This window comes from Arachis duranensis, chromosome 1 (assembly GCF_000817695.3).
Source record: "Arachis duranensis cultivar V14167 chromosome 1, aradu.V14167.gnm2.J7QH, whole genome shotgun sequence".
NCBI lineage: Eukaryota > Viridiplantae > Streptophyta > Magnoliopsida > Fabales > Fabaceae > Arachis > Arachis duranensis.
The window spans coordinates 80,212,120-80,224,000 of record NC_029772.3 but is presented as its reverse complement, the minus strand read 5'-3'; the positions used below and the strand labels follow the sequence as shown (position 1 = coordinate 80,224,000).

General features: G+C 40.9%; 1 protein-coding gene across 1 annotated transcript; it reads right to left on the bottom strand.

Annotated features, from left to right (window-relative positions):
• Positions 1 to 8,703: 8,703 nt before the first annotated feature.
• LOC107472202 (uncharacterized) lies at positions 8,704 to 9,793 on the bottom strand. The gene is made up of 3 exons (XM_016091747.1): positions 9,623 to 9,793; positions 9,102 to 9,484; positions 8,704 to 8,788 (listed from the first exon to the last, which is right to left on the bottom strand). Exons 1-3 carry the CDS (start codon positions 9,791 to 9,793, stop codon positions 8,704 to 8,706), a joined length of 639 nt encoding a protein of 212 aa, XP_015947233.1.
• Between the last annotated feature and the right edge of the window lie 2,088 nt (positions 9,794 to 11,881).

Sequence of the window (11,881 nt, the reverse complement as noted above, 5' to 3'; positions counted from 1 at the left end):
CAAATCAAAGAAATAGGCTTATGGACTTATAGAGGATGTCTTGGTAAAAGTTGAAGACCTTTACATCCCTGCTGATTTTATAATCCTAGAAACTGGGAAGGATGAGGATGAATCCATCATCCTTGGAAGACCCTTTCTAGCCACAGTAAAGGCTGTGATTGATGTAGACAGAGGAGATCTAGTCCTTCAGGTGAATGAGGAGTACCTTTTGATTAAGGCACAAGGATTTTCTTCTGTAAACATGGGGAAGAAGCATGAAAAGCTTCATTCAATTCCCTCCATGCAGAGTCAAGCAAAGCCCCCATATTCAAACTCAAAGTTTGGTGTTGGGAGGCCACAATCATGCTCTGAGAACCTGTGAAGCTCTGTAAGAGCTTCTTGTCAAGCTATTGACTTTAAAGAAGCGCTTATTGGGAGGCAACCCAATTTTATTTATATATATTATTTACTCTTTCATTTTATTTTCTATTGTTATTTTATGTTTTCTTTAGAATGATGATCATGTGGAGTGACAAAAACAATTGCAAAAATTAAAGCAAAATCAAAAACAGCATAAAAAATAGCATACCCTGGAGGAAGAGCTTACTGGCGTTTAAACGCCAGTAAGCATACCAAAAGGGGCGTTTAACACCCAGCCTGGCACCATTTTGGGCATTAAACGCCAGAACTGGTAGGCAAACTGGCATTTAAACGCCAGTAAAGGGTAGAAAAATGGGCGTTTAAATGCCCATCCTAGCACCATTCTGGGCGTTTAAACGCCAGAACTGGCAGGCAGACGGGCATTTAAACGCCATAAAAGGGCAGTAGACTAGCGTTTAAAGGCCAGAAAAGGGCATCAGCCCGGCGTTTAAACGCCATGATTAGCAGTCAGAGGGTATTTACACGCCAGAATGGTGCAGGGATGAGAAATCCTTGACACCTCAGGATATGTGGATCCCACAGGATCCCCACCTACCTCAACTCACTCTCTCTTCTTCACACATTCTATCACCTACCTCAACATTCAAATTCACATCCTTTCCCTCCCAAACCCAACCCCTAATACACGAACCCTACCCCTCTCTCCACTCCTATATAAACCCCCCTTAGTCGAACCACTCACACCTCTCCATCTCTTCCATTTTCTTATTCTTCTCCTCCCTTCTTTCTTCTCTTGCTCGAGGACGAGCAAACATTTTAAGTTTGGTGTTGGAAAAAGTGTTGCTTTTTGTTTTCAATAACCATTAATGGCACCTAAGGTCGGAGAAACCTCTAGAAAGAGAAAGGGGAAGACAATTCCTTCCACCTTCGAGTCATGGGAGATGGAGAGGTTCATCTCAAAGGTCCATCAAGACCACTTCTATGAAGTTGTGGACAAGAAGAAGGTGATCCCCGAGGTCCCCTTCAAGCTCAAAAAGAACGAATATCCAGAGATCTAACATGAGATTAGGAGAAGAGGATGGGAAGCTCTCACCAATCCCATTCAACAAGTCAGAATCTTAATGGTTCAAGAGTTCTATACTAATGCATGGATCACCAAGAACCATGATCAAAGTATGAACCCGAACCCAAAGAATTGGCCCACAATGGTTCGGGGGAAATACTTAGATTTCAGTCCGAAAAATGTGAGGTTGGCATTCAACTTGCCAATGATGCAAGGAGATCTTCATCCTATCACAAGAAGGGTCAATTTTGATCAAAGATTGGACCAAGTCCTCATGGACATCTGTAAGGAAGGAGCCCAATGGAAGAGAGACTCCATAGGCAAGCCGGTTCAACTAAGAAGGCTTGACCTTAAGCTTGTGGCTAGAGGATGGTAGGAGTTCATCCAACGCTCTATCATTCCTACTAGCAACCGATCCGAAGTAACTGTGGATCAGGCTATCATAATCCATAGCATCATGATTGGAGAGGAAGTGGAAGTTCATGAGATCATACCTCTAGAACTGTACAAAGTGGCTGACAAGCCCTCCACTTTGGCAAGGTTAGCCTTTCCTCATCTCATTTGTCACCTATGCAGTTTAGCTAGAATTGTCATAGAGGAAGACATCCTCATTGAAGAGGACAAGCCAATCACTAAAAAGAGGATGGAGCAAACAAGAGAGCCCACTCATAGACCTGAACAAACGCATGAGGAAGTCCCTCATCAAGAAATCCCTGAGATACCTCAAGGGATGCACTTTCCTCCACACAACTATTGGGAACAACTCAACACTTCTCTAGGAGATTTGAGTTCCAATATGGAGCAACTAAGGATGAAGCACCAAGAGCATTCCATCATCCTCCATGAAATTAGAGAAGACCAAAGAGCAACGAGGGAAGAACAACAAAGGCAAGGAAGAGATATTGAGGAGCTCAAGCACTCCATAGGATCTTCAAGAAGGATAACTAGCCGCCATCACTAAGGTGGACCCATTCTTTAATTTCCTTGTTATTTGTTTTTCTGTTTTTTTATTTTTTATGCTTTATGTTTGTCTATGTTTGTGTCTTTATTACATGACCATTAGTGTCTAGTGTCTATGCCTTGAAGCTATGAATGTCCCATAAATCCTTCACCTTTCTTAAATGAAATTAGTCTAATTATTTTGATGTGGTGGCAATACTTTTTGTTTTATGAATGAATGCTTGAATAGTGCATATTTTTTATAGTAAAGTTTATGAATGTTAAAATTGTTGGCTATTGAAAGAATGATGAACAAAGAGAAATGTTATTGATAATCTAAAAAATCATAAAATTGATTCTTGAAGCAAGAAAAAGCAGTGAAAAACACAAGCTTGCAAAAAAATATAAAAGAAAAAGAAAAAGCAAGCAGAAAAAGCCAATAGCCCTTTAAACCAAAAGGCAAGGGTAAAGAGGATCCAAGGCTTTGAGCATCAGTGGATAGGAGGGCCCAAAGGAATAAAATCATAGCCTAAGTGGCTAAATCAAGCTGTCCCTAACCATGTGCTTGTGTTATGAAGGTCCAAGTGAAAAGCTTGAGACTGAGTGGTTAAAGTCGTGATCCAAAGGAAAAGAGTGTGCTTAAGAACTATGGACACCTCTAACTGGGGACTCTAGCAAAGCTGAGTCATAATCTAAAAAGGTTTACCCAGTTATATGTCAGTGGCATTTATGTATTCGGTGGTAATACTGGAAAACAATATGCTTAGGGTCACGCCCAAGGCTTATAAAGTAGCTGTGTTCAAGAATCAACATACTGAACTAGGAGAATCAATAACACTATCTAAATTCAGAGTTCCTAATGGATGCCAATCATTCTGAACTTCAAAGGATAAAGTGAGATGCCAAAACTGTTTAGAGGCAAAAAGCTACTAGCCCTGCTCATCTAATTGGGACTAAGTTTCATTGATATTTTGAGATTTATTATATATTCTCTTCTTTTTATCCTATTTTGTTTTCAGTTGCTTGAGGACAAGCAACAATTTAAGTTTGGTGTTGTGATGAGCGGATAATTTATACGCTTTTTGGCATTGTTTTTACATAGTTTTTAATATGTTTTAGTTACTTTTTTAGTATATTTTTATTAGTTTTTATGCAAAAATCACATTTCTGGACTTTACTATGAGTTTGTGTGTTTTGCTATCATTTCAAGTATTTTTTGGCTGAAATTGAGGGACTTGAGCAAAAATCTGATTCAGAGGTTGACAAAGGACTGAAGATGCTGTTGGATTCTGACCTCCCTGCACTCGAGGTAAATTTTCTGAAGCTATAGAAGCCCAATTGGCGATCTCTCAATTGCGTTGGAAAGTAGACATCTTGGTCTTTCCATCAATGTATAATAGGCCATACTTTGCCCGAGATATGATGGCCGAAATTGGCGTCCAAACGCCGACCAGAGACCCTTTTCTAGCGTAAAACGCCAGAACTGGCACCAAAGCTGGAGTTAAACGCCTAAACTGGCACCAAAACTGGCGTTTAAACTCCAAGAAGAGCCTATTCACGTGAAAGCTTTAATGCTCAGCTGAAACACATATGAAGTGGGCCCCGGAAGTGGATTTTTGCACTATCTACACTTACTTACTAATTTTTTGTAAACCTAGTTTACTAGTTTAGTATAAATAGAACTTTTTACTATTGTATTCATATCTTTAGATCATTTTTGAGACTAACTTTGGATCACTTTTGATCTCTTGATCATGTTTTGGGGGCTGGTCATTCGGCCATTCCTAGACCTTCATCACCTATATATTTTCAACGGTGGAGTTTCTACACCTCATAGATTAAGGTGTGGAGCTCTGCTATTCCTCATGAATTAATGCAAAGTACTATTGCTTTTCTATTCAATTCACGCTTATTCTTGTTCTAAGATATTCACTCGTACTTCAACCTGATGGATGTGATTATCCGTGACACTCATCATCATCCTCCCTTATGAACGCGTGCCTAACAACACCTCTGTTCTATCTGCAAGAGCTTGAGTGTGTATCTCTTGGCCTCCTGGTTCACGACACATGGTTGCCTCTCCTGACAACAGAGCCTTCCATTCTGTGGGATCAGAGTCTTCGTGGTATAAGTTAGAATTAATTGGCAGCATTCTTGAGATCCGAAAAGTCTAAACCTTGTCTGTGGTATTCTGAGTAGGATCTGGGATGGGATAACTGTGACGAGCTTCAAACTCGTGACTGTTGAGCACAGTGACAGTGTGCAAAAGGATCAATGGATCATATTCTGACACAATCGAGAATCGACAGCTGATTAGCCATGCGGGAAACCGTAGCAGATATGTTTTCACTGAGAGGACGGATAGTAGCCATTGACAATGGTGATCCACCAACATACAACTTGCCATGGAATGGAGTACGCATGATTGGATAAGGATAATAGGAAAGCAGAGGCTCAGAGGGAACAAAGCATCTCCATATGCTTATCTGAAATTCCCACCAATGAATTGCATAAGCATCTCTATCCTATTTTATGTTTTATTTCTTTTTATAATAATCAAAACCTCATAACCATTTGAATCTGCCTGACTGAGATTTACAAGATGTCCATAGCTTGCTTCAAGCCGACAATCTCCATGGGATCGACCCTACCTCATGTAAGGTATTACTTGGATGACCCAGTGTACTTACTGGTCAGCTGTGCAGAGTTGTGAGAGAAGTGTAAACTCACGACTTTGTGTACCACCATGCCTATGGTGCACGCTTCTTCATGTCTCTGAAAAACACAACTGGCGTGCCACGCCCAGTGTGTGGCGTGCCACGCCCAACATTCTTCCTTGCTCCAGTAGCTGGCGTGCCACGCCCAGCATTCAAGTGGCATGCCCAGGTAACTAATGAGAGTTGGCGTGCCATGCCTTCGATACCAAGTGGCACGCCCATCTTAAGTTGATTCCCCCAAGCTTGGCGTGCCACGCCTGGGTCTTCAAGTGGCATGCCCAAGTAATGGACTAGAGTTGGCATGCCACACCTTCGAAACCAAGTGGCACGCCCAAGTGATGTCCCTTTCTGATTGATGAACTGGCGTGCCACGTCCATCTCTTCAAGTGGCACGCCCATGGTGTGTGACGGACTTGGCGTGCCACGCCTAGCTTGGAATGTCACACCCCCTTTGTGGCCTTCAATATTGCTCTCTGGAATTCATTACTGGCGTGCCACGCCCTGGTGCTGGCGTGCCACGCCCACTCATTTTCATGGCATTTGTTCTAAGTGGCACACCCAGTTCACACGCCCAGCTTTACTTGTAGTTTTCTTCCCTTTTTGTTGCTCTTTTTACCTGAAATTCAACACAAACCCATTTCAAAGCAATGTACCATAATATTTATCATTTGATTCATGAAATTGCATTGAAACAATGAATATGTGTTCTTTTTATGGTCCTTTTAGATGGGTAAAAAGGGTAAAGGATGCAAGTCATCACAATACCAAACTTAAGCTTTGCTTGTCCCAAGCAAATCCATGTGAATTGTTCTTAGATGGATTGAGACTAGGCCTTGAATAGGTGCATACACTACCAAGGATAAGGCTAAGTGTTTAACACATGTATGAATATGATTGTTTCAATGCCACAATGAACTCCTAGACCCTTGGGGATTCTTCCAAGTATATGCCTTAGGGGCCCTTTTTATTGATTGTCACCTTGAAGTAGCAAGAGTTGTTTCCTCTTTCTTTTTCACTTTTCTTTTCAATTGACCACGACTCTAAGTGTTTTGTCTCAAGATGACCCTTTAGATTAGGCTTTCAATTAGCACTCCGAAACCAATTGGTTTTAGGGTGTTAGGTGTTGAAACACCCCTAAGAATCTACTTGCCCAGGTTTCTCTTCTTGACACATCTTCACCACAAGCATCTACTAGGATCTTTAGTTCTTTTAAGTTAATTGGTGTTTCCTTTTATCATAGTAGGTGATGCTCAGAGCCATGGGTCTTTTGTTGCTTACTACTTCTTGGTTCTATAGATATTCAAGGGACATCCTTAGCTTTTACTTGTCACTCCCTCTAAGTCTAATTGCTTATCATGACTCATTTTCTTTCAAGTTCATTCAAGGTCCTGCACTTAGTTCCTTTATCTCTTGGCTTTGAATAGTCTTAGTTGACCTTAGTCTCTTTTACTCTTGTTTTTGCAACAACTCACCATAGAATCTTATGGAAACAAACTACTCTTTTATTTGATGATCATGAGACTTTAAACAACTTTGCATTTTCTTTCTTGAAACATAAAGGAAAAACTCATAAAAGACTTCAAAACATAAAGAACTTAAACATAAACTATCCTAATATTGCAAATATTATCAAACAGAAATTAAACATACGGAAATCAAACAGAAATTCAAATTTTGAAAATGTCAACCATTGGACTCCACAACCTTGAGCAGCTTCAGTTTATTGGCCCTTTTCCTTTGTCCTTCTTCTTGGAGGAGGAAGAGTCATCATCATCCTTCTTGGAGGATCCTTCTCGTGCCTTTTTGTACTTGGGCTTCCAAAGTTCCAGCCTTCTCATGTAAGCCTTTACATTTTCTTTATGATGGTATGCGATTTTTTCCTGCCTTGCACTGAGTTCCTCCATCTTTTGCATGTATGTTGGGTAATTAGGGTTCATGTTGGCTACTGCATTACATAGATAGCTCAATTTTGTTTGTGCATAGCAGTCATATTCTCTTCTTGCTTATGTTCTGGCTTCATATAGATGCCTAAACTCACAAGACCCCCTAGTTGGACTTGTTGTTGTTCCATAATTGTTCTGAGGCTGCTTTGTATCTCTCCCCAGTTGAACTCTTGTTGCTTCTTCATTGACTCTATACTCCCTTGGAGTTATTGTATGTTCTCATTCACTTGGTCCCAGTGTTGTTGTTGTTCCTTGAGTTGGTTGACATCTTCTCTTAAATGGTGTATGTCTCCACTTATTTGGTGTATATCTCCTTGCAATTGCTCCTAGTTGAAGCCTTTAGGAAATTGTGGGTATGGTGGTGGTGGAAGTGCTAAATATTGTGGTTGATCTTCAGCCTCTCCTTCTTCTTCTTGTTGTGGTCCTTGTGGTACACAAGCATGAGCTCTGTGCTCCCTTGCTCTCTGAAAAGGGTTGACAGCCACCACTTTGGACATTTTCTTGGCTGTTATGGGCTTCTTTTGTTCCACCAGGACTTCATCAATAATCTTTTCCACCACTGCTTCATCACATAGCCTTTGAATGATGCAGGGGAATGCCAATCTTGAGCTATCCTTGGTATTTTTCAGCAGCCTATTGATGTTATTGGCAATCAATTCCCCAATATTAACGTTCTCTCCCTTCATTATGCTGTATATAAGCACAGCCCTTTTTAAAGTCATCTCTGAAGTGTTGGAGGTGGGGTTAAAAGACCTTCTCACAAAATCTAGCCACCCTCTAGCTTGGGGGCTCAAATTTCTTCTCCTTAATTGGTTGGGCCTTTCATCCTTATCATTGATCCACTGCACATTCAGCATGCATATTTCACTGAGGATCTCATCAAATCCCGGGTCTTGTTGCTTCACCCTTTCTTCAAAGCTCTGGGTGGAGTTTGTTTGCTTCACCATTAGCATCCTATCTATGTTGGATGGACTATAGTCAATAGTTTTTCCCCTCACATAGCTAAGATAGCCATAGGGTTGCCCAGGTTGAGGCACTGCATTGGCATAGAATTCTCTAACCAAGCTCTCCACCACCTTCCTTGGTGGGTTGCACAATAGTGTCCATCTTCTGTTGTTGATCTCCCTATTGATCTCTGGGTGCTCATTCCTTCCGAGTTGGAAGCCCACCTCCGCAACGATTTGCCTCTCTCTCACCCCACCATAAAATTGGTTTTGGTTGAATGATGAGAGGAACTTGTACTCATTGAAGCTTGAGCTTGGTTCCTTGGTCTTTCTATTCTTTGATGAGGAGGTTTTTGGAGGTGCCATGGGAGTGAGAATGAGAAAAAGGGTTTGGAGATGTCTAAGAAGGATGCAAGAAAGCAAGTAAAACCTTGTTTTTCTTCAACACCAAACTTAGGACTTGATTGTCCCAATCAAGAAAAGGAAAAGAAAGGAGTAAGGCTAAAGAAAAGAAGGGGGAGGAAAAGTGTGGAAGTTCTTTTTGCGTGTAAAGTTGGGGTTTGAAGTGTGGAGAATGGTGGGAAAGCGAATGGCTTTTATAGGAGTGAGAGGTGTGGTCTGGAAGGGGGGTGGGAAGTAAAAGCAATTCAATGTTTTCCCACCTAGGGAGTGGCGCCTAACTTGGGAAGAGGCGCCTAGCTTGGGAAGAGGCGCCAACCCTTATCTCTTTTGGTTCTCTACATGTGTTGAGTTCCAAAGTGTAAGTACACTTTGACTCCTTGCCTTATTGAGCCATCAACAATGTGGGTTCCATCCTCTCTCCTGAAATTAAAGACCAGAATCCCCATTAGTGAAAAAAAAACTTCTTCACATTCCCTTTTTAAAAGTACAATTAAAGTTCAATTGATGGGTGTCCTTTGGGACACCAAACTTAATTTCCTTGCATTCAATAAATTGGATTCATCATTGGATTTTTTAATGTGTTCATAAGGGTGAAATAAATTTAATTCTTTCACATTCCTTCCCTTCTTATTCCTTCCGAACACATTAAAATGGCATTGTATGCTTCACTAATTTACTAAATGCATTCAAACTTAAGCTCATCCAAAGAGTCTCCCAAGTAGTGCTTAAGCACGTGGCCATTCCAGTAAAAGTCCTCTGTGTCTTGTCCTCCATAAGCTCTACATGACCATAGGGAGACACCTTGAGGATGGTGAAAGGTCCATACCACCTTGACTTAAGCTTCCCTGGGAAGAACTTGAGCCTTGAGTTGTATAGTAGCACCTTTTGACCTTCTACAAACTCTCTTCTTGCTATCTTTTGGTCATGCAAATTCTTAGCTTTCTCCTTGTAGATTTTGGAATTTTCATATGCTTGAGATCTGAATTCTTCTAATTCTTGCAGTTGCAAGATCTTTTTCTCCCCAATAGCATTACTATCAAAATTTAGTAGCTTGAGAGCCCAGAAAGCTTTGTGCTCTAGCTCTAATGGAAGGTGATATGCCTTTCCATACACCAGCTGATATAGGGACATCCCAATTGGTGTTTTGAAGGCTGTCCTATAAGCCCAAAGAGTGTCATCCAACCTTTTTGACCAATCCTTTCTTGAGGCTCTGACAGTCTTCTCTAGGATCTTTTTCAACTCTCTATTGGATACCTCTATCTGCCCACTTGTTTGGGGATGATAAGGTGTGGCAACCTTATGTTTTACTCCATATCTCATAAGGAGGGCTTCCAATGGTCTGTTGCAGAAATGGCTTCCTCCATCACTAATAAGGGCTCTGGGGACTCCAAATCGGCTGAAGATGTTCCTTCTAAGGAAGTTCATGACTACCTTATTATCATCTGTTGGGGTTGCAATGGCCTCCAGCCACTTAGAAACATAGTTCACTGCCACTAGAATGTACTAGTTTGAGTATGAGGTAGGGAGGGGACCCATGAAGTCAATTCTCCGTATAGCAAACAACTCAAGTTCTAGGATGAATTGTTGTGGCATCTCATTTCTCTTGGGCAAGTTTCCAGCTCTTTGGCATTCATTACAGTCCTTCACTAATTGCTTTGTATCTTTAAAAATAGTGGGCTAAAAGAATCCACATTGCAGTGCCTTTGCTGCGGTTCTTTCCACACTGAAATGGCCTCCATATAGGGATCCATGGCACTGCTAGAGGACTTCTTGTCCTTCTTCATGGGATATGCATTTTCTTAAGATTCCATCAGCACACCTTTTAAACAAGTAAGGCTCATCCCAAATGTAGTGTTTAGCATCATTGATTAGCTTTCTCCTCATGTATTTGTTGATGTTGGTGGGCAACTCCCCAATAGCCTTGAAATGACTATGTCTGTAAACTAAGGGTTTCCTTGAATCATCATCAGCTGCTCATCAGGGAAACTCTCATTCACTTCAAGTTGCTGTGTTTCATCCCTTTTTTGTGGGATTCTTGATAGGTGATCAGCCACCTTGTTCTCTTCTCTACTTCTATCTTTAATCTCTATGTTGAACTCTTGAAGTAGCAAGATCCACCTTATCAATCTGGGCTTGGATTCTTGTTTGGTTAGCAAGTATTTGAGAGCTACATGATAAGTGAAAATAGTAACTTTAGAGCCAATAAGATATGATCTAAACTTATCAAAAGCAAAGACTATTACTAGGAGTTCCTTCTCTGTAGTGGTGTAGTTCCTTTGATTTTCATTGAGAACTTTTCTAGCATAATAAATAACATGTACAAGCTTATCTTTCCTTTGTCCTAGAACGGCACCAACAGTAAAATCTGATGCATCAAACATCAATTCAAAAGGTAATTCCCAGCTGGGTAGTGCTATAATAGGTGCAGAGGAAAGACTATTTTTAAGCTCATCAAAGGCTAGCATGCATTCTCTATCAAAAACAAAAGGTGTATTAGAGACAAGTAGGTTGCTGAAAGGTTTAGCAACCTTTGAAAAATCTTTAATGAACCTCCGATAAAACCTAGCATGTCCTAAGAAGCTTTTAATTGCCTTGACATTCGAAGGTGGAGGTAATTTCTCAAACACTTCCACCTTAGCCTTGTCTACCTCTATGTCCTTTTTGGAGATCTTGTGACCAAGAACCACCCCTTCAGTGACCATAATGTGGCACTTTTCCCAGTTCAGAACTATGTTGGTTTCTTGGCACCTCCTTAGCACCAGAGCAAGGTGATGCAAGCATTTAGAATATGAATCACCAAATACAGAAAAGTCATCCATGAATACTTCAAAAAACCTTTCAATCATATAAGAGAATATGGAGAGCATGCACACCTTTAGAATGTTGCAGGTGCATTACACAATCCAAAGGGCATTCTCCTATAATAAAAAACACCATAGGGACAAGTAAATGAAGTATTCTCTAGGTCTTTGGAGTCTACTACCATCTGATTGTAGCTAGAGTAACCATCCAAGAAGCAATAGTACTCAGGTCCTGCAAGTCTTTCTAGCATTTGGTCCATGAAAGGTAAGGGGAAGTGATCCTTCTTGGTGGCTTCATTGAGCTTCCTATAATCTATGCACATGCACCAACCAGTCACCATTCTTATTGGTATTAGTTTATTCTTCTCATTTAGTACAATAATGATCCCTCCCTTCTTAGGAACGACTTGAACTGGGCTTACCCTAGGGCTGTCTAAGATTGGGTAAATTACCCCTGCTTGCCACAACTTTAGCACTTTTTTTTGGACTACTTCATTCATTGTTGGGTTTAGCCTTCTTTGCTACTACCTTGAGGGCTTGGCACCTTTCTCAAGGAGGATTTTGACCATACAAATTGAAGGGCTGATTCCTTTTAAATCTGCAAGTATCCATCCAATAGCATCTTTGTGTTGCCTCAGCACATGAATTAGCTCCTCCTCTTGTTTCCCACTTAAGCTCAAATTAATGATCACTAGGTATGTTTTGTCATCAC